Here is a 21,709-nt window from a genome sequence, read left to right on the forward strand (position 1 = left end):
ATGATCTATGTCTTTAACGAATAATGCTTGGAAATGATCAAATAAAATATATTAAAAAAAATAAAAAAAAAAGCAATTCATTGTCCCTTAGAATAATCTAACTTAATTTTTTTCTTTTCATAGATATTTGAATTTGATTTGAAGGGCATACCATTGGACTTTTCATCTACTCTTGGCATCACTGTGAAAGATTTCGAGACAATTGGACAAAATAAGTAAGTTTTTTTTTCTGCTGTTTAACTTTTGCGCTACTGTTTTTATAAACAGTATTATAAACAGTATTGCGCTATTGTTTTTATAAAAGGAATGCACTTAAGCATTAAAAAATTTCAATTTGATCACATGTTAATGAAGATCGCTGCATGAATACAATGCTTTGCACATTGAATTATTATAGATATCTATTAACAGTTAGCATGGTGATTGTGATTTGTGTTGCTAAATTGGACAGGACCAAAAGATTTGGCTGTTTTGATTCATTGGGAAAGAGAAAAATTTCATCTCCACCTCTGACCTCTCAAGTCAGCTCTCATCTGATTCTCAGTTGCTTGTTGTATACTCACTAGAAAATCCCACTAGTCCTTCAAAGTGATAAGTTTTTCCTGAGTGTAAGCCAAGCTTTGGGGCCTGTTTTCCCAAGTTCACTTGCATTGACCAGTTGGTTCTCTTCCTCATAGTTCTAAGGGTGTCCTGAGGAGATTAGTGGTTTCTCTAGTACAGCGGTTCTCAACCTGTGGTTTGTAGCAATGAGAATACATAATGCACATCAGGTATTTACATTCCGAATCATAACTAGCAAAATTACAGTTTTGAAGTAGCCACCAAAATAATTTTTTGGTTTGGGGTCACTGCAACATGAGGAACTGTATTGCAGGGTCACGGCATTAGAAAGGTTGAGAACCACTGAACTAGTAGGTTGCAGAGAAGCCACATCTGGTGTATTCTCTCTAAAATCTGTTATCAGTTTGACAAGTTTATCTCTCCTTAATGTTAATTAACCAATTAACATCAATTACCTTTTACAAAGGGGTATTTCCTGAGAAGGTATGGCAAGAATAAAAGCAAAGGTATCCCTAAAGTCAGAGTGAAGTTTATTCTCTTATGAGTTACTTATGGTCTCCAAACTCCTCCAATACCTTCCCCCCTCCTTTTTTTTAACCCTTACTTTCTGTCTTAGAATTGATATGGAGTATTGATTCCAAGGCAGAATAATGATAAAAGGTAGGCAATTGGGATGAAGTGACATGTCCAGGATCACTTGTCTAGGAAGTGTTTGAGGTCAAATTTGAACCCAGGACCTTCTGTCTACAGGCCTGGCTCTCTTTCCACTGAACTTCCTAGCTGCTCCCATCCTGTACCTTTTGCTACTAAGTTTTAACTTATTTTATTCTACTTTTTTGGAATGCCTTTCCTTTATCCCTTTCTTTCCCTTTTTCCTTTCCTTCTTCCTTCCCTTCCCTTCCTTCTTTCTCTCTACATTTTCCCTTGATGAACTCATTTTCTTTCATAGATCCAATTATGATCTCTGGTCATGTGATTTTTCCAATCCAGCCATAATTTATTTCCATATTTTCAGTGGCCAACAATATCCACTTAGCTGTTTTATTAATATCTGAAAGTCAACATGTCCAAAATGGGATTCATCATCCTCTCTCCTAACCTCATTCCTCCTACAAACATCCCTATTTCCAAAAGTAGCAGATATCAATCATCAAGCCACTTAAGTTTACAATCTCAGAATTCTCCTAGAGATTCTTCATTCACTCTCTTCATAATTTCTTATCTAGACCATTTTGATAATTTCCTAATCTCCCTATTTCTAGTCTCTTTCCTGACCATAAAATGACATCTTTTTTTTTTTTTTAAACCCTTACCTTCCATCTTGGAATCAATACTGTGTATTGGTTCTAAGGCAGAAGAGTGGTAAGGGATAGGCAAGTGACTTGCCCAGGGTCACACAGCTGGGAAGTGACTGAGATTAGATTTGAACTCGGGACCTCTCATCTCTGGGCCTGGCTCTCAATCCACTAAGCCTCTTAGCTGCCCGGCATGAATGACGTCTTCCACACAACTTCTCCACCAATTGAGAAACCAAAAAAAAATTTTTTTAATAAAAAAGCAAAATCAAAACCTGTTAAAAATAAATATAGTCAAACAAAAAAAAGTCTTGCTTTAACCATGTCAAAAAAGCCCAACAAAACAATTTTTAGTACACACTCCAAATCCACTGTCTCTTGACCTGGAGTTGGGTAGCACATTTCATCATAAGTCTTCTTTATACCTTTATTTTGAGTTACTTTCCACCACACAGTATGTCTGCATCCTATACAAACTGTATTTGTAGCTGCTCCCCAAAGATTACATTCTACCTCAAAGGTAGACTGCTAAATATTTACTTAAATGAATGCATGTCTTCTCATGAGTCCTAAGACTGGTTTGTTTTACTTTTATATCTCTAGCTCCTAGCACAGTTCCTGAAGCATAGCAAGCTCTCAATAAATGTCTGTTCAATTAATTAACAATAGGTTTGACAGGCAAGGGATGAATTTTTCAGCTACAGTAACCATAAAAATGACTTATTTAAGGCCCAGAGGGGCTACCATCAGCATGAGTGGAAGAAGTACTAGGACCAACTGATGAAAGTGGTGAAGTGAAGGAAGGAGCAGAGGGCCATTGTATAGGTTGGGAGATTGAAGTAAGTTTCATAGGGATGGGCTTTCCAACAGAAAATAATCTACTTAGATTTCTGAAATCAAAATGGTTGATTTTATTTTTCTACACATACAACAGGGCAGTGAATAAACAAAAAGCCCAACAACACCTTCTTATTTTCTGGTCCCTTGTGCTTTTCCTTCTCAGAGCAGCTTGTTTCTTCCTATTTAGATTCCACACTTTCACCCTTGCCTCTGTGGCATTTATTTGTGTAAATCTTATCTCCAACCTCCAGTAAACATAGTTTCAGGAGGGTAGATACCATCTTATCCATCATCTTTGTACCCACTGCTTTGCTTATAGTAGGGGCTCAAAAATAGTTAATTGAATGGAGTGGATCTGACAAAATAATTAGAAATAAGGTATAGAAGGCTTGTCAGATCCACTCCATTCAATTAACTATTTTTGAGCCCCTACTATAAGCTGACCCTGACCCTCCCAGAGAACATTTGCATTTCAGCAAAGAGAAGGGAAGAAAATAATATAATGCCTCTTAAGTGCCTGGTGCTACTATTGCTGCTGTTCTTCCTCCTCCTCCTCCTCTTCCATATTCTTCATATAGCTTTTTTGATCCTCATAATGACCCTACAAGGTAGGTGTTATTATCCTCATTTTATGTTTAAAGAAATTGAGGCACATGGAGGTTAAGTGAATTACTCGGATCACAAAGCTAGCAAGTGACTTAGGCTGGATTGAATTCAGGTCTTCTTGACTCCAAGCCCAGTGCTCTGTGCCATGTGATACTATCTAGCTATCTCTGAGTTCTCAAGTCCTTTAAGGCCAGGAAGTACTTGGAAAATTCAGCTAAACCAGGCCTAGGCAGAGACTCAACCAGGGCAGCGCAACCTGGGGGTTTGCTCCAAGGTATAGAAATTTAGGAGTCAGCACTTATACAAGCATTTATTAAGCCCCATTATGTGCCAGTCACTGATCTATATTTGATGAAAGGTAAAAATAGTTCCTTCCAGGAATTCACAATCTAAATATGAGAGTCAACAGACAACTCTCTAAATAACAAGACACATACAAAATAAATTGGTTATAATCTCAGAGAAGACAATAACATTAAGGGAGAAGCTTATATTTAAATAAATATATACAAAGAAATTTATTTTTGTGATGTGAATGCTAATAGATGTGTGAGGGGGTAGAAGAATCTGGGAAAGTTTCATATTGAAGGACTCTATAGACTAAACATAATGGCATAATTAGGCAATTATTTGGATTGTCCACCTTCAAAAATCCTACCAGGACAAAATAGATATTTTTTGTTGGAATTATGTTATTTGTTTAAATTTTTCCATTTCATTTTTTACTCTTAATAGAGTTTGATTTTTTAAAAGAGAAGTATTCACTGGATAAGGATTTTCCTCACCTGTCTGTGGAAGCAAAACATTCCTTTATCATTGGAAGGAATTGTGTTCTGTATGTTGGAGCTCTGGTTAATGGATTAAACTCTTAGCAAGCAGTTGCTGTATTTAACATCTGCTGTGCCTGAAATTATAAGTAAATAGACCCAACCCTGAGGGGATGGGAGAGGGTACTTGGCCATAATTGTGCAAGTAAGCATATGTATGTGTGTGTGTGTGTGTGTGTGTGTGTGTGTGTGTGTATATATATATATATATATATATATAAAGTATGTAGAAAAAGGTTTGTGCCATAAGTAGTTAGTAGCCTCTACAATATCTCTCCATTAAGATGTAGGGTAAGGAAAGATTCTTTCCTAAATCCTGCCTATGCCCCTCTCTTCCTTGATCCCATACCAATGACCATCCAGCCCAGAGACAGAGAGGAGTGCTAGCTAAGTAGATATTTTTAGCTGAAATAGTAGAATGTAAAAAGTTTACCGGGAAGAGCTATAGCAGTTTTCTCTTACAGACAAGCAAATATGCAGAAATTTTGGAGGCCATCTGTTTCTTGGGTGAGAAATAGATGAGTTTTTTCCTTCCCTGTTTTAAGTAAGAAGCATGCAAACATGTGATATGTAGTCTAGTTTGAGGCAAAATGGTGATGATGAATAAGATGAACAGCTACTGGTGTTTGTATGGATCTTTAAGGCTTTTTTTTTTTTTTATCACTGTACCAATATGATTCCAAGTGTATACCATACATTGCTGGTAGTTACTATCTAGATGAAATTTACCATGGATGTCCTTCTGTCCTCTATTTCCTGACACTCACTCAGACTGGCTCTTTCTGGAATCTTCCCTCTATTCCAAACATTTAGCCCATCATAACCTCAGGTTATTCTTCAGCTGATGAAAGGATTACTAGAGGTTATTAATCCAAGCTTCTTATTTTATAGATGAGGAAACGAGAAGGGAGAACTAACTTACCTCAATGCAAATGGCAAATTAGTGGCATAGCCGTCGTAGGAAACCAGGCCTCTTGACAATCTAGTGTCTATAAAGATATGGATTATATGTTACAATTATACATTTTTGTTATTTAAACTATAAATATCACAAAATTATGGTCTTTTTCTCAAAGTGGCACACCACCTGAGTTATGCTCAGTTTTTTGGTGAACTTTGACACACCAAGCTCAGAAAGTTGCCCATCACTGCCCTATACCAAGATTAACTCAGAGTGGGTAGAATGACTTAAATATAAAGAGAGAAATCATAAACAAATTAGGTGAACATAGAATAGTATACCTGCCAGAACTATGGGAAAGGAAGGAATTTAAGATCAAGCAGGAGATAGAGAACATTACAAAATGTAAAATAAATAATTTCGATTATATTAAATTAAAAAGTTTCTGTACAAACAAAACCAATGCAAACAAAATTAGAAAGGAAGCAATAAATTGGGAAAAATTTTATAACAAAAACCTCTGACATAGGTTAAATTTCTCAGATTTATAAGGAGTTAAGTCAATTGTACAAAAAAATCAAGCCATTTCCCAATTGACAAATGGCCAAAGGACATGAATAGACAGTTTTGATTTCTTCATCTGAAAACTATCAATAAGCAAATGAAAAAGTGATCTATATCTCTCATAATTAGAGATATGCACATCAAAACAGCTCTGAGGTACTACCTCACACCTAGCAGAGTGGCCAATATGATAGTATGAGAAAATAATAAATGTTGGAGGGGTTGTGGCAAAATTGAGATACTAGTGCATTGCTGGTAGAGTTGTGAATAGATACAGTCATTCTGGAAGGCAATTTGGAATTATGCACAAAGGGCTTTAAAAGAATGCATACCTTACTACTAGGTTTGTACCCCAAATAGATAATAAGGAAAAATACTTGTACAAAAATATTCATAGCCATGCTCTTTGTGGTAGCAAAAAATTGGAAAATGAAGGATTGTCCCTTGATTGGGGAATGACTGAACAAATTGTGGTATATGATGGCGATAGAATGCTATTTTGCTATAAAGAATGATAATCTTGAGGATTTCTATGTGCACTGGGAGAACCTCAATGAACTAATACAGAACTAATAGAGAACATTATACACAGAGACTGATATACTATGGTGCAATCAAATGCAATGGACTTCTCTAATAGCAGTAATGCAATGATCCAGGACAGTTCTGAGGGTCTTATGAGAAATTATAATTTCTAAAGAGCTTGGAGGCAGTATCCTCATACATCTCATAAACTCCTGATGGCCTTACTATATCATAGCATATTCAAGAAAGTTCACATTAATCACTCTTAATCATCAGATCAAGTTAAAATTATTCTTGGCATATTTCAGGTGATCTTTGATAGAGATAGACCTAGCAATTTTTGTGCCTTGGACTAATGGCACAAAAGACACACTTGGATCAATTGTTTAAAACAAACTCAGCTGGGGAACAGTTATGGGAACCCTGAGCTATCACAAGACCACTGTTGTAGGAGGACAGTTTGAACCGAAGAGGAGATTACAGGGCAAATTTTTTTTTGTAAAGTGCTTCACAAACCTTCAAACATTGTTATTATTAATTATTATCCTCCTCCTCAAAATGTTTAGAATGTAATAAAAGCTCTGGTAACCTATGGCTAACAAGAAAATTTGTAAATTTGGGGTTCCTAATTTCCCAGTGGTGTGATCTGATAAGCATGACCACTAAAAGAGCCACGAATTTTGCACTTATGCATGTGCCCTAATCCCAACAACAAAGAAGGGGGAGCCTTTTTCTTGCTGACCTGAAAAATGAAATGTTAGTTTAATTATGTATGACTCATAAGGAAGCTCTTCTGTTTGTTGGAAACAGGCTCTCTCTGAGTTTGTGTTTCTCTTTCTCTTTTGTCTCAGAAACCATCACAAATGTATAGAGCAAAGTTAGAAACAGATTATCAGAAAATGGGGGATGTTGTCTTGCACATTAAACTAAAATAGAGGGAAAGAAGTCCAATAATATCAGACTTAGCCTGAATCCTTCCTCAACTCTGCTATCATCACATGTAGTTTAAGACAAAATTCCATTTCCTGATGAAAAATCTCAAATCTGAAAACTTTGGTTCTTGGCCATCAAATAGGTCTTAGAATATCCTTGAAAACAATAGACATTCCACAAATATTTATTGATTTGATTTACCAAGGGTACCTATTCAAGCCTGGGAAGGTCTGTTACAGGGGAAAGCAAAAGAAGGAAGTAATGTTTTGGGGCTTTGTGGAGCTTTGAAAAAAGAATTTTATCTTTGGACAAAATTTAAAATATCAATTCATAAACAAAGGTTTTTAAATGGAGGGGAGCAGAACTGTTGTTTAGTATGAAGTAAGTTTTTGTGAAAGATCTTTTGGCTTACGAAAGTCTTTAGAAGGTGGCATTCTTCTTCTAAAGTTATCTTTTATATCAAGTCTTAGTTTTCATAATCTTATTTAATTCAGTCTCCATATAAAACCAATATATGTGATTGGCAGAATATAAACAAATTGTTCTTATTCCTATAAGTAGTTTCCAGTATCTTTGTTTCTGAGAGTCAGGGTGATCTTGCGGAAATAAAGAATCCCAGGAAGATGCCTAGTTGGAAAGTGCTGAAGGCACATTTTCCTAATTGAATGACTTACCCTACAAATGAGTGTGCTGAAAATCAAATGCAGATGTCTACTTCTGTTAGTCAAGCAAAGCTTTTAAAAAATTCCAACTTATATTTGGTACCAAAGTATTAATAAAATAGAAAATCTGAACCTACATAAAAAACCATCTGGGACTGTGCAATGCTAATGGAAAATAGTAAATCCTTATTTAAAAATTAGTGTAAATGAAGAGATAGGCAGTGCTAGAATTAATTAATTTCATCCAGATAGCCAGTCTGCCCTGGTCAAGTCCTAGTTTGTTGTGTTATGATGGCATAGAGTTGACTTTTTAAGGTAGTACTATTTGAATACAAGTTCTGGCTGGTCCTATACAGTTGGCAAAATTTCAAAAATGAGCCTGAATACAGATCTACTTTGATGAGAAGACCTTCATCATCATGTTTACCACTAACATGAATTCTTTCCATCATAGGGCCTGATAATTATTTTTGATGGCATTTGAGAGAGGATAAGATGGACTGCTAGGCCCAGAGCATTGGGGTCCAGGAAAGGTGGGCCAAGTGGGTATCTGGGTAGCTAGAGAAAATCATGAAGGCACAGAACACAAATTGGGGTGGGCAGTATGTGAAATCTTGAGTATGCAAAAGGGTATTGAAGACAATTTCAAATACTTGAAAAATCTTCCAATATATTGGTCCATTCTTACACTAGTCCACTTTCTGTCTTTTACTCTTTGCTATTGTACCTATTGCTTCTTTCTCTGTGTATTTCTCCATTTTTTCCCTCATATCTGTCTTACATAGAGTTCTGTGGTTTCTGTCCCTTTCTTACCCATTTACCTCTGCCTCTTTCTTGACCCTCCATGTTTCCTTGTTGTCTCTCATTCTCTTGTCTCTGTTTCTACTGTATTTAAAAATAAAGCTTCCAATAAAGCTCTAGGCCTCAAATGATGGGCAGGTAGCATGTGAATAGGGCTTTTTGCCAACTGGTATTTCTGGATTTCTGCATCAAGACAATAGAAGATAATGCCTTTACAATTGACTGCCTATGAACATCGGCTATAAAAGTTATTTCTATGGTGATTGTGAGGAATTATAATGGAAACTGATAAGCAGAAGCATCATCTCAAGAAGAAACAGATGTATGGGGAAGTTTAATTAGGAAGTCCAAATATATAAAACAATTACCAACCAATTTCTGTCCCTAGGGAGGAAAGAAATAGATATCATAGCAATACTTACAGTGTAAGAAAATTGGTGATAAATCATTATTTCCTGAGAGTAGGAATTACACAGGAACTATGAGTATTTTATGAGATTAATGTGAAATTATTTTTCTGATTATCTACCAACAATCACAAAAATTTTTCTAATACTTCTACAGATTTTAATGTTTATAGATTGTTTTCTTTATAACCATATGAGGTGGGTAAATAGAGGTAAAAGAAATTTTCACAAGAAATCTTTAAAATTGGGCACATCCAAATAGGCCCAAGATGTTCAAAAGCAAGCTTCCATGAAGGTGGCAAGATGAACAAGATAATAATTTCCAAATATTCTCTCCCTTTAAAAAAAAAACAAAAACCAGTAATATACCTCTCAAAATGCAAAAAAAAAAAAAATGCATCTTCATGTCCAGCCATTCTTTGAGTTTGCCACCTGCATCTGAAATCTCCCATCCAAATATAGTACCCCTATATAACTATACATTTACATGGATCAGTCATTTTCCTTCACTCCACTATAGTTTCCACCATCACCATCTTCCACCATGCTATGTAATAAGATTGCTGTTATCCATATTCTACAGATAAGGAAGCTGAAGCCCAGAAGGGTTAAGTGACTTATCCTTGTTTGCATAACTTAAGTGTCAGAGTTCAGATTCATACCCAGAGCCATCTTGCCTCCAAGTCCAGAGCTCCTTCCCTTTTTACTTCATAAGACAATTTGGTATAGCGGAAACAGTGATGACTTTGGAGTCAAGAGGCCTGGACTTATGTTTTTGGCTCTGACTAGCTGTGTGACCATGAATAAGTCATGTAGTTTCTCTGAGATTCAGTTCCTTCATCTACAAAATGAGATTATGATTAAATGAGGTCATATCCATAAACGGTTTTACAAAACTCTAAAGCCCATTATTAATGTTGATTTCCCTTTTTCTTTTTTTTTATTTTATTTGGTCAATTTCAAACATTATTCCTTGGTTACAAAAATCATATTCTATTCTTCCCTCCCCTCCCCCCTGTCCTTCCTGTAGCCGATGTGCAATTCCACTGGGTATTACATGTGTCCTTGATCAGAACCTATTTCCATGCTATTGATGTTTGCACTAGGATGTTCCTTTAGGGTCTATATCGCCAATCATATCCCCCTCAACCCATGTAATCAAGCAGTTGTCGATTTCCCTTTCTAGAATTATTAGGTACCACCATTTCTTCCTCCTGCTTTATAGTAGATAAAGGAGTTATTCATTCTGACTCATGAGATCTTTCATGGAACATACCCTTTAAAAAAAACTATGAGGAATTTCCTGTCAAAGGGAAGGATCAAAAAATAAATGGAAGTTTCCTCTTCTCCAATGCAGTCATTTTCTCAGCTCCCCTTAGAATTTGAAAAGAAACACTAAGCACAGTTTGAAAAGCTAAGTTCTTTTAACTCTGCAGGTCAGACTGTGGTATTCTGTAGCTGCCTTTGGAATTTATCAAATTTATAGTGAAGTAGTCCCCTTTCCAAATTGAGAACTGTTGACTGAAACTATTACTAATTTATGCTGTCTACCTTCATATTTGGGCCCTTAAAAGTCCCTTTCCCCCTTCGTTGTTGCTTCCTTAGCTTAGTCCTCTAAGTAGCTGTAGAAGTAGGGCAGCTGGGTGGCACAGTGGATTGAGAGTCAGGTCTTGAGAAATTTGGTCCTGGATTCAAATGTGACCTTAAACAATTCCGAGCTGTGTGACACTAGGCAAGTCACTTAATCCCCATTGCCTAGCTCTTAACACTTGTCCACCTTAGAACCAATATATAGTGTTGATTTTAAGATGGAAAGTAAGGGTTTTTTAAAAATTAACTATTAGAAAACTTTTCTTCGGAGACTTCCGGTTAAGATGGCGGCTTAGAGAAAGCTGAAGTTCAGATCTCCGGAAAACCCTTCCCGACCGATCTCAAACTAGAAGCTCCTAAGGCGCCGAAATTCAAAACGATCAACAGCACAGACCCTGGGAACCCTCCTCCTGGACCTGGACCCAGTTCAAAAGGTACGGCTCCCCTTAAAAGCCAGAACCCGAGATCCCTCGGACCTCAGGGGTAGGAGCGCAGAGTCCAAGGCTCCCGGAAGCGGCCGCGCCGGGCTCAGAGAGCAGGGTCTGAGGAACAACAACCCTCAGGGTCTTCTACCCAAGTCCCAGTCCGGGTGAAAGTTACTGCCTGGGGCCTCCGCTGCAAAGAGCTGGTCGGTCCGGGTGAAAGTTACTGCCTGGGGCCTCCGCTGCAGAGAGCTGGTCAAAACAACAGCAACCCTCAGGGCGGGCAAGACAGCCTCACAGGCTGGATCCTGCTATCCAAGTCTCAGTGAAAGTCCTCGCCCTCGGAGCTTGGGCTAGCTGCAGCCCATCCCCCCGCAGGCCGACGAAACAGCCTCACGGCCAGGGATTCTGAAGGCAACTTCCGGAAATCGAGCCAGGGGGAGAGTGTGGCCTCGTGGTCCGACCCTTCCATTCCAGTTCCAGTGAGACATATTCAGTTTAACCCAGGGAACGCTCATAGAACCAACATCTGCCCAGGACTAAAGCCTCTGATCACCAGACAAAGACAAGAAAAGCCAATCCTCCACGTTCAGAGATGACAAACTCCACAGAAGCACAGAAGCCCCAAAATACCAAGAAAAATAAGAAGAAAGGGGCGACTCTGGACACATTCTATGGAGCCAAAATACAAAATACAGAGCAGATAGAAGAAGATATACAAGAAAATTCTCCAAAATCTCCCAAAGGAAATAGAAACTCTCCACAAACCCATGAAGAATTTGAATCAGAAAGGACCAAAAAGATGGAAGCCCTCTGGGAGGAAAAGTGGGAAATGATGCAAAAGAAATTCACGCATCTACAAAACCAGTTTGACCAAACTGTAAAAGAAAACCAGGCTTTAAAGCAAGAACTAATAAAGCAAAGCCAAAACACCAAGAAATTAGAAGAGAACATAAAATATCTCACCGACAAGGTGATAGATCTGGAAAACAGGGGGAGAAGAGAAAATTTAAGAATAATTGGACTCCCAGAAAAGCCAGAAATAAACACCAAACTGGACATGGTGATACAAGATATAATCAAAGAAAATTGCCCAGAGATTCTAGAACAAGGGGGCAATACATCCACTGACAGAGCTCACAGAACACCTTCTACACTAAACCCCCAAAAGACAACTCCCAGGAATGTAATTGCCAAATTCCAAAGCTATCAAACAAAAGAAAAAATCCTACAGGAAGCCAGAAAAAGACAATTTAGATATAAAGGAATGCCAATCAGGGTCACACAAGACCTTGCCAGTTCTACGCTGAATGATCGTAAGGCATGGAACATGATCTTCAGAAAGGCAAGAGAGCTGGGTCTCCAACCAAGAATCAGCTACCCAGCAAAACTGACTATATACTTCCAAGGGAAAGTATGGGCATTCAACAAAATAGAAGACTTCCAACTTTTTGCAAAGAAAAGACCAGAGCTCTGTGGAAAGTTTGATACCGAAAATCAAAGAGCAAGGAATACCTGAAAAGGTAAATATTAAGGAAAGGGGAAAAATGTTATCTTCTTTTACTCAAACTCTCTTCTATAAGGACTACATTTATATCAACCTATGTATACTAATATGTGGGGAAAATGTAATGTATAAATAGGGGGTAAAGAAAGACCAAATAGAATAATGGTTCTCACACAAAGATTCACAGGGGAAGGGGAGGGGAAGAAAACTCCTATAAGAAGGAGAGGAAGAGAGGGGGGGGGGGTTTACTTAAACCTCAATCTCAGGGAAATCAACTCTGAGAGGGAAAAACATCCAGATCCATTGGGATCTTGAATTCTATCTTACCCAACAAGGGTAAGGAGAAGGGAAAACCAAGGAGGGGAGGGGGAGAGGGAGAACAAGAAGGGAGGGAAAGAGAGGGGGGAGGGGGAGGGAACAAAAGGGAGGGACTAAAAAGGGAAACATCAAGGGAGGGGACAAGGGGGACTGATTCAAAGTAAATCACTGGACTAAAAGGTAGAGCCGAAGAAGAAAAGGTTAGAATTAGGGAAGGCAATCAAAATGCCAGGGAGTCCACAAATGACAATCATAACTTTGAACGTGAATGGGATGAACTCACCCATAAAACGTAGACGAATAGCAGAATGGATTAGAATCCAAAACCCTACCATATGTTGTCTTCAAGAAACACACATGAGGCGGGTTGACACCCACAAGGTCAGAATTAAAGGATGGAGTAAGACCTTCTGGGCCTCAACTGATAGAAAGAAGGCAGGAGTGGTAATCATGATATCTGATAAAGCCAATGCAAAAATAGACCTGATCAAAAGGGATAGGGAAGGTAATTATATTTTGTTAAAAGGGACTCTAGACAATGAGGAAATATCATTAATCAACATGTATGCACCAAATAATATAGCACCCAAATTTCTAATGGAGAAACTAGGAGAATTGAAGGAAGAAATAGACAATAAAACCATACTAGTGGGAGACTTAAACCAACCATTATCAAATTTAGATAAATCAAATCAAAAAATAAATAAGAAAGAGGTAAAAGAAGTGAATGAAATCTTAGAAAAATTAGAATTAATAGACATATGGAGAAAAATAAATAGGGATAAAAAGGAATACACCTTCTTCTCAGCACCACATGGCACATTCACAAAAATTGACCATACATTAGGTCACAGAAACATAGCACACAAATGCAAAAAAGCAGAAATAATGAATGCAGCCTTCTCAGATCACAAGGCAATAAAAATAATGATTAGTAATGGTACATGGAAAACCAAATCTAAAACCAATTGGAAATTAAACAATATGATACTCCAAAACCGTTTAGCTAAAGAAGAAATCATAGAAACAATTAATAATTTCATCAAGGAAAATGACAATGGCGAAACATCCTTTCAAACCTTTTGGGATGCAGCCAAAGCGGTAATCAGAGGCAAATTCATATCCCTGAAAGCTCATATTAACAAACAAGGGAGAGCAGAGATCAATCAATTGGAAATGCAATTGAAAAAACTCGAAAGCGATCAAATTAAAAACCCCCAGCAGAAAACCAAATTAGAAATCCTAAAAATTAAGGGAGAAATTAATAAAATCGAAAGTGATAGAACTATTGATTTAATAAATAAGACAAGAAGCTGGTACTTTGAAAAAACAAACAAAATAGACAAAGTACTGGTCAATCTAATTAAAAAAAGGAAGGAAGAAAAGCAAATTCACAGCATTAAAGATGAAAAGGGGGACAGCACCTCCAATGAGGAGGAAATTAAGGCAATCATTAGAAATTACTTTGCCCAATTATATGGCAATAAATACACCAATTTAGGAGAAATGGATGAATATATACAAAAATACAAACTGCCTAGACTAACAGAAGAGGAAATAGAATTCTTAAATAATCCCATATCAGAAATTGAAATCCATCAAGCCATCAAAGAACTTCCTAAGAAAAAATCCCCAGGGCCTGATGGATTCACCTGTGAATTCTATCAAACATTCAGAGAACAGTTAACCCCAATACTATACAAACTATTTGACATAATAAGCAAAGAGGGAGTTCTACCAAACTCCTTTTACGACACAAACATGGTACTGATTCCAAAACCAGGCAGGTCAAAAACAGAGAAAGAAAACTATAGACCAATCTCCCTAATGAATATAGATGCAAAAATTTTAAATAGGATACTAGCAAAAAGACTCCAGCAAGTGATCAGAAAGATCATTCACCATGATCAAGTAGGATTCATACCAGGGATGCAGGGCTGGTTCAACATTAGGAAAACCATCCACATAATTGACCACATCAACAAGCAAACTAGCAAGAACCACATGATTATCTCAATAGATGCAGAAAAAGCCTTTGATAAAATACAACACCCATTCCTATTAAAAACACTAGAAAGCATAGGAATAGAAGGGTCATTCCTAAAAATAATAAACAGTATATATCTAAAACCAACAGCTAATATCATCTGCAATGGGGATAAACTAGATGCATTCCCAATAAGATCAGGAGTGAAACAAGGATGCCCATTATCACCTCTACTATTTGACATTGTACTAGAAACACTAGCAGTAGCAATTAGAGAAGATAAAGAAATTGAAGGTATCAGAATAGGCAAGGAGGAGACCAAGTTATCACTCTTTGCGGATGACATGATGGTCTACTTAAAGAATCCTAGAGATTCAACCAAAAAGCTAATTGAAATAATCAACAACTTTAGCAAAGTTGCAGGATACAAAATAAACCCACATAAATCATCAGCTTTTCTATATATCTCCAACACAGCTCAGCAGCAAGAACTAGAAAGAGAAATCCCATTCAAAATCACCTTAGACAAAATAAATTACTTAGGAATCTATCTCCCAAGACAAACACAGGAACTATATGAACACAACTACAAAACACTCGCCACACAACTAAAACTAGACTTGAACAATTGGAAAAACATTAACTGCTCATGGATAGGACGAGCCAATATAATAAAAATGACCATCCTACCCAAACTTATTTATCTATTTAGTGCCATACCCATTGAACTACCAAAATACTTCTTCACTGATTTAGAAAAAACCATAACAAAGTTCATTTGGAAGAACAAAAGATCAAGGATATCCAGGGAAATAATGAAAAAAAACACATATGATGGGGGCCTTGCAGTCCCAGACCTCAAACTATATTACAAAGCAGCAGTCATCAAAACAATTTGGTACTGGCTAAGAAACAGAAAGGAAGATCAGTGGAATAGACTGGGGGAAAACGACCTCAGCAAGACAGCATACGATAAACCCAAAGATCCCAGCTTTTGGGACAAAAATCCACTATTCGATAAAAACTGCTGGGAAAATTGGAAGACAGTGTGGGAGAGACTAGGAATAGATCAACACCTCACACCCTACACCAAGATAAATTCAAAATGGGTGAGTGACTTAAACATAAAGAAGGAAACCATAAGTAAATTGGGTAAACACAGAATAGTATACATGTCAGACCTTTGGGAGGGGAAAGGCTTTAAAACCAAGCAAGATATAGAAAGAATCACAAAATGTAAAATAAATAATTTTGACTACATCAAACTAAAAAGCTTTTGTACAAACAAAACCAATATAACTAAAATCAGAAGGGAAACAACAAATTGGGAAAAAATCTTCATAGAAACCTCTGACAAAGGTTTAATTACTCATATTTATAATGAGCTAAATCAATTGTACAAAAAATCAAGCCATTCTCCAATTGATAAATGGGCAAGGGAAATGGATAGGCAGTTCTCAGATAAAGAAATCAAAACTATTAACAAGCACATGAAGAAGTGTTCTACATCTCTTATAATCAGAGAGATGCAAATCAAAACAACTCTGAGGTATCACCTCACACCTAGCAGATTGGCTAACATAACAGCAAAGGAAAGTAATGAATGTTGGAGGGGATGTGGCAAAGTAGGGACATTAATTCATTGCTGGTGGAGTTGTGAACTGATCCAACCATTCTGGAGGGCAATTTGGAACTATGCCCAAAGGGCGACAAAAGAATATCTACCCTTTGACCCAGCCATAGCACTGCTGGGTCTGTACCCCAAAGAGATAATGGACACAAAGACTTGTACAAAAATATTCATAGCTGCGCTCTTTGTGGTGGCCCAAAACTGGAAAACGAGGGGATGCCCATCAATTGGGGAATGGCTGAACAAACTATGTTGGTGATGGAATACTATTGTGCTCAAAGGAATAATAAAGTGGAGAAGTTCCATGGAGACTGGAACAACCTCCAGGAAGTGATGCAGAGCGAGAGGAGCAGAACCAGGAGAACATTGTACACAGAGACTAATACACTGTGGTATAATCGAACGTAATGGACTTCTCCATTAGGGGCGGTGTAATGTCCCTGAACAACTTGCAGGGATCCAGGAGAAAAAAAACACCATTCATAAGCAAAGGATAAACTATGGGAGTGGAAACACCGAGAAAAAGCAACTGCCTGAATACAGAGGTTGAGGGGACATGACAGAGGATAGACTTTAAATGAACACTCTAATGCAAATACTATCAACAAAGCAATGGGTTCAAATCAAGAAAACATCTAATGCCCAGTGGACTTACGCGTCGGCTATGGGGGGTGGGGGGGAGGAAAAGAAAATGATCTATGTCTTTAACGAATAATGCTTGGAAATGATCAAATAAAATATATTTAAAAAAAAAAAAGAAAGAAAAAAAAGAAAAAAAAGAAAAGAAGAAAACTTTTCTTCACCGCTAAAGCCTTCCATAATCTACCTCCTTCTTATTCTTCTTCACCAAAAATATTTAAGCCATCAAGTATGAAGTTTTTCATCTACTTTTTTGTCATCTTGGAATTTTTTCATAACTTTTCATCTTCTTCATAGATAGATATCTGATAATCAGCCAGTAAATATTTATTAAACAGGTACTATGTTGCAAGCACTGTGCTAGGTACAGTGGATACAAACATGGAAAAAGAAAGACAGCATCTGCCCTCAAGGAGCCTGTGATTTAATGGTGGAAGAAAAAACACAAAAGGCAACTGAAAGAGTAGAGGAGAGAGGGAAAGATAACTGATATGTGGGCATGGTGGAGAAATCAGTTAGAGAATCCCAAGGTCATATAGCAATTGAGAAATGAGGTTGTGTCTCTCCTGAAATGGAGATTTGGAATTCATAGCCCTATCCTCCAATCACAGAATCAGAAGGCAATGATTAGAGGACCATGGCTGATGATATCTTGCAGAATGATGAGGTTATCCTAATCATAAGCTTTCTCTGGAGCAGAGTGGAGAAATCGGTCAGAGAAGTCCCAAGATACATCTAGGTGAGAAAAAGAAGGAAGGAAAGAAAAAGAAATTTGTGGCAGTTAGGTAGCACAGTAGAGTGCTAAATTTGAAGTCAAGAAAACATGAATTCGAATCCAGTCCCAGATATTAACTAGTTGTATGAGTCACTTAACTACTATCTGCCTTGGTTTCCCCTTCTATAAGGTAAGGTTAATAATGGCACATTTCTCCTAGGATTGTTATAAAAATAAAAGGAGAATATTTGTGAAGTGTTTTACAAATCTAAAAGTGCTATAGAAATGTTAGTTATTATTATGACTATAGCTTGTATGTACATAATTATTTCCATGTTGTCTCTTACTTAGAATGTGAGCTCTTAGAGGACTGGGGATGTTTTTTGCCTCTCTTTTGGTCTCCTGTGCTTAGTATAGTGCTTGGCATGTTGTAAGTACTTAGCAAATGCTTGTCAGTGGACTGCCCCTATCCTTTCTGGCTTCTGTAGTGTTTCAGAGGAAGGGATGCCTTTCCTTTTGCAAGACCAACCTTTTTACATATTCTCTGATATCTTCTTCTCCCACCTCCAAGTCCTCAAATTCAATATGCCTAACTATGAGGCACTTATACTGCTGAAGAACTGGGGGGCAAGATACATGTTTGTTAGGGGAATGAAGTCGAGCCTAGAACTAGTCTGCCTTTGGTGATGGAGAGGCTGGATGGAGAAAATTCATCTGAGACACAGCCTCTGTGGGTAGGAAGCACACTGAAATTTCCTTTTGGTGTTCTCCAAATTTCTGTACCCAAGAGCAAGGACTCAGTTATTCCACCCTAGTGATAATTCTGTTGAGAACCACTGCCATCACCAATAGAAGGGAAAATAAATGTGAACTTGAGTCTCTGGAAGCACAAAATGTGTTCTATAGGATTTTCCCCCCTCGAATCTTTTGGTTGCCAGTTATTTTTCTGGAAGGAATTTCCAGCAATTCATGTGGGCTGATCTCACTGTTATATAGAACAGTTTTATACGTCAGTCTCCCCAGTTGTGAACTCTGCCAGCCACTGACTCACTACTATAATATGCTTCCATGAAGTCTATGCCTAGGTTAATAGTGAGCTTTTTTTTTACTTCTGATTATACTTTGTTCTGAATCCCATTAAAAGCAACTCTTAGTCAATACATTTAAGAACATTGATAGAGATACAGTATACATATACATTTGTACATATTGTGAGTGAATATGTAATTTTATATATACATATATATTACACATGCAAACCATGCAACTGTGTATACATTTCATGCTTTCTAGTTGACTCTTATGTACTGTCTTCTCCAGTTAGCATAGAGGTTCTTTGAGAGTAGAGACCCTCTTGCTTGCTTATGTTTGTATCCCTGGCACTCAGCACAATGCTAATGTTATGTTTGTCTGGCTATCAATCTATCCATCCATCCATGTCTGTCCATCTATTAGTCCATGTGTCTATCTATCATCTATCCTTCTATCTGCCTCTCTACCTATCTACCTGTCTGTCTATGTATATACAAAACCAAGCAATTGCCATTTTTACCAGTCATTACAACATCCAATTCCTAGGCAACTGTTCCTCATGTGTGATAATTAACCTTGCCTCTCAGAGAGGCACTGTGGAAGGCACACTGAATTTTGTAGGCTAAGAGAAGGCCTGAATTAATATTCCAGCTGTCCCTACCCATGTGATATTGAGTAAATCTCCAACTCTTCTGGGCTTCATTTTAACCCTCTGTAAAATGAAGAAGTTGGATTAGATGGACTCTAAGGTCCCTTCCAGCTCTAAATCTTATGTGGTGAAATATGTAGTGAGCTATTTAGGAGTGGAATAGTTAACTTTCCTCTCCCCCTATTTTTACCTCTGAAAACATCTGTAATTTATAACCTCCCTGAGCATAGTTGGAGCCTAAAGGCTTTAATTTCCTTCCCCACATGACATTTCTTGTTGAGAAAGCTGTTCAATTATTTTTTAATCTGGACCCTAGTTTAGTCTCTTATTTTTCTGTAAAACAAAACAATAATAGTAGACAATACAACAAAATACGTGTCACCATGTTGTATTGTCACACTAACATCAGGAAGACAAAGGAAAAAGTTGCAGATTTGAGTATGGCTTTCTCTAAAGGAAGTTAGTTTGTGGTCAGACTGAAATGTTCATGTCCCATGTGTAGGAGGCCAAGTCATCATTTTCCAGGCTCTCTGAGTATTTTGTAACTAGGCAACATTTTTGGAAAATAGTTCAGGCAGGCCCTTAGTCTTAGCCTTGAAGTGTAGACTTATCCAAAGAGAATGTTTTATTTCAGGCTTCATTGGCTCTAAAATAATTTAAAGGTATAGTTATATATTTTCATTCTTCAACTTAAACTGCTTCTAAAATAATTTTTTAGTGTGAAAGTCTCAAAAAGAAAGTAGCCTTTCCCATAAAGAATTAAATATGGAGTGTTTTTTTAAACTGTTGTCTCTACCTAATAATTTATGCAGGAAAATTGCTTGAAGGTTAGGAAATGGGGTGCAGTACCTCTAAGCTAGGGGCATTTGGGTTGCTCAGAGCCAATTATTGACCTCATGTTTATTTTGTTGCATCCCAGTCAACTCCCTTCTTTGGGAAGAAAAGGGAGCAGAGGGAGCAGCTGGGTGGCTCAGTGAATTGAGAGCCAGATTCAGAGATGGGAGGTCCTGGGTTCAAATTTGGCCTCAGACACTTACTAGCTGTGTGATCTTGGGCAAGTCTATTGACTCCTATTGCCTAGCCCTTATTACTCTTCTGCCTTAGAACAGTATTGGTTCTAAGATAGAAGGTAAAGGTTAAAAAAAAAGAAAAAGAAAAGGCAGCAGATGGAGGGCTGAATTATAATGGAGAATGTGAAATTTTTTGTATGTTGGTGACAAGAGCAGGAACTATTCAGGGTAGAATTCAGCCTGGCATTCTGCATGCATATACCTGCTGTTTAAACTACTAAACAATATTTATTACCAAACACAGACACATAGTAAGTAGAGTTCTTGTAAATTAAAGGTTCAAATAATTAAGGAGGAAGACAGCAGGAAATCTCTGGCTTTGAAGCCTGAGTTGAAGTTTCCTAAACAAGCAAATACTTTATTTTTTTATTTGGAAATTTTAATGTAATTAATTAATTTAGAATATTTTCCCATGGTTACAAGGTTCATGTTCTTTCCCTCCCTCCTCCCCCCCTCATGTAGCTGACAGACAATTACATGTGTCATTGATCAAGACCTATTTCCATATTATTGATATTTTTTAACCCTTACCTTCTGTCTTAGAATTGATACTGAGTATAGGTTCTAAGGCAAAGGAATGATAAGGACTGGGCAAATGGAGTTAAGTAGCTTGCCTAGGGTTACATAGGAAGTGTCTAAGGCCATATTTGAACCCAAGACGTAACATCTCCATACTGGTTTTCTATTTAGTGAGCCTCCTAGCTATCCCATAATTCCTCATTCTTATAAATTATAGTCTAAGAGAATTGTCTGGAACACTGAGAGAGACTTGGTCAGGTAACATGCCCAGAGTCACACTGCCTGTGTGTTCCAAAGATGAGATTGGAACACAGATATCCTTAACTCCAAGGCCAGACAAAACATCATTCTACATGTCTGTTTCTACCAAATATACAAACATAATTCATTCAAAATGCAATATAAAGACATTTCTTGATTATTCATATACAAAATAGATATTTGTCAAATAAAAGCATTTGTCAAATGACTGCATATTGTTAATTTTGAAGATCATCAACAGCATTTTCTTCATCCTAGACTGCTTTTACCCCATTGTCAAGTATATGTTTTTTCTCATGAGTCCCTCAGAATTGTCCTGGGTCATTGCATTGATGCTACTAGAGAAGTCCATTATATTTGATTGTGCCACAGTGTATCAATCTTTGTGTTCAATGTTTTCCTGGTTCTGCTCCTTTGACTCTGCATCAATTCCTAGAGGTTGTTCCAG

At 37.4% G+C, this 21,709-nt stretch overlaps 1 protein-coding gene across 5 annotated transcripts in view; it reads left to right on the top strand.

Annotated features, from left to right (window-relative positions):
• The window catches only part of MYOF (myoferlin), a 166,170-nt gene that overhangs the window by 30,111 nt on the left and 114,350 nt on the right, over positions 1 to 21,709 (top strand). For all 5 annotated transcript variants that reach the window (XM_056802419.1, XM_056802423.1, XM_056802407.1 and 2 more), the window contains exon 3: positions 124 to 215. In XM_056802419.1, the coding sequence (XP_056658397.1) occupies positions 124 to 215 (92 nt within the window). The remainder of the gene's footprint in view (positions 1 to 123; positions 216 to 21,709) is intronic.

The sequence above is a fragment of the Monodelphis domestica genome, chromosome 1 (genome assembly GCF_027887165.1).
Source record: "Monodelphis domestica isolate mMonDom1 chromosome 1, mMonDom1.pri, whole genome shotgun sequence".
In the NCBI taxonomy this organism is placed as follows: domain Eukaryota; kingdom Metazoa; phylum Chordata; class Mammalia; order Didelphimorphia; family Didelphidae; genus Monodelphis; species Monodelphis domestica.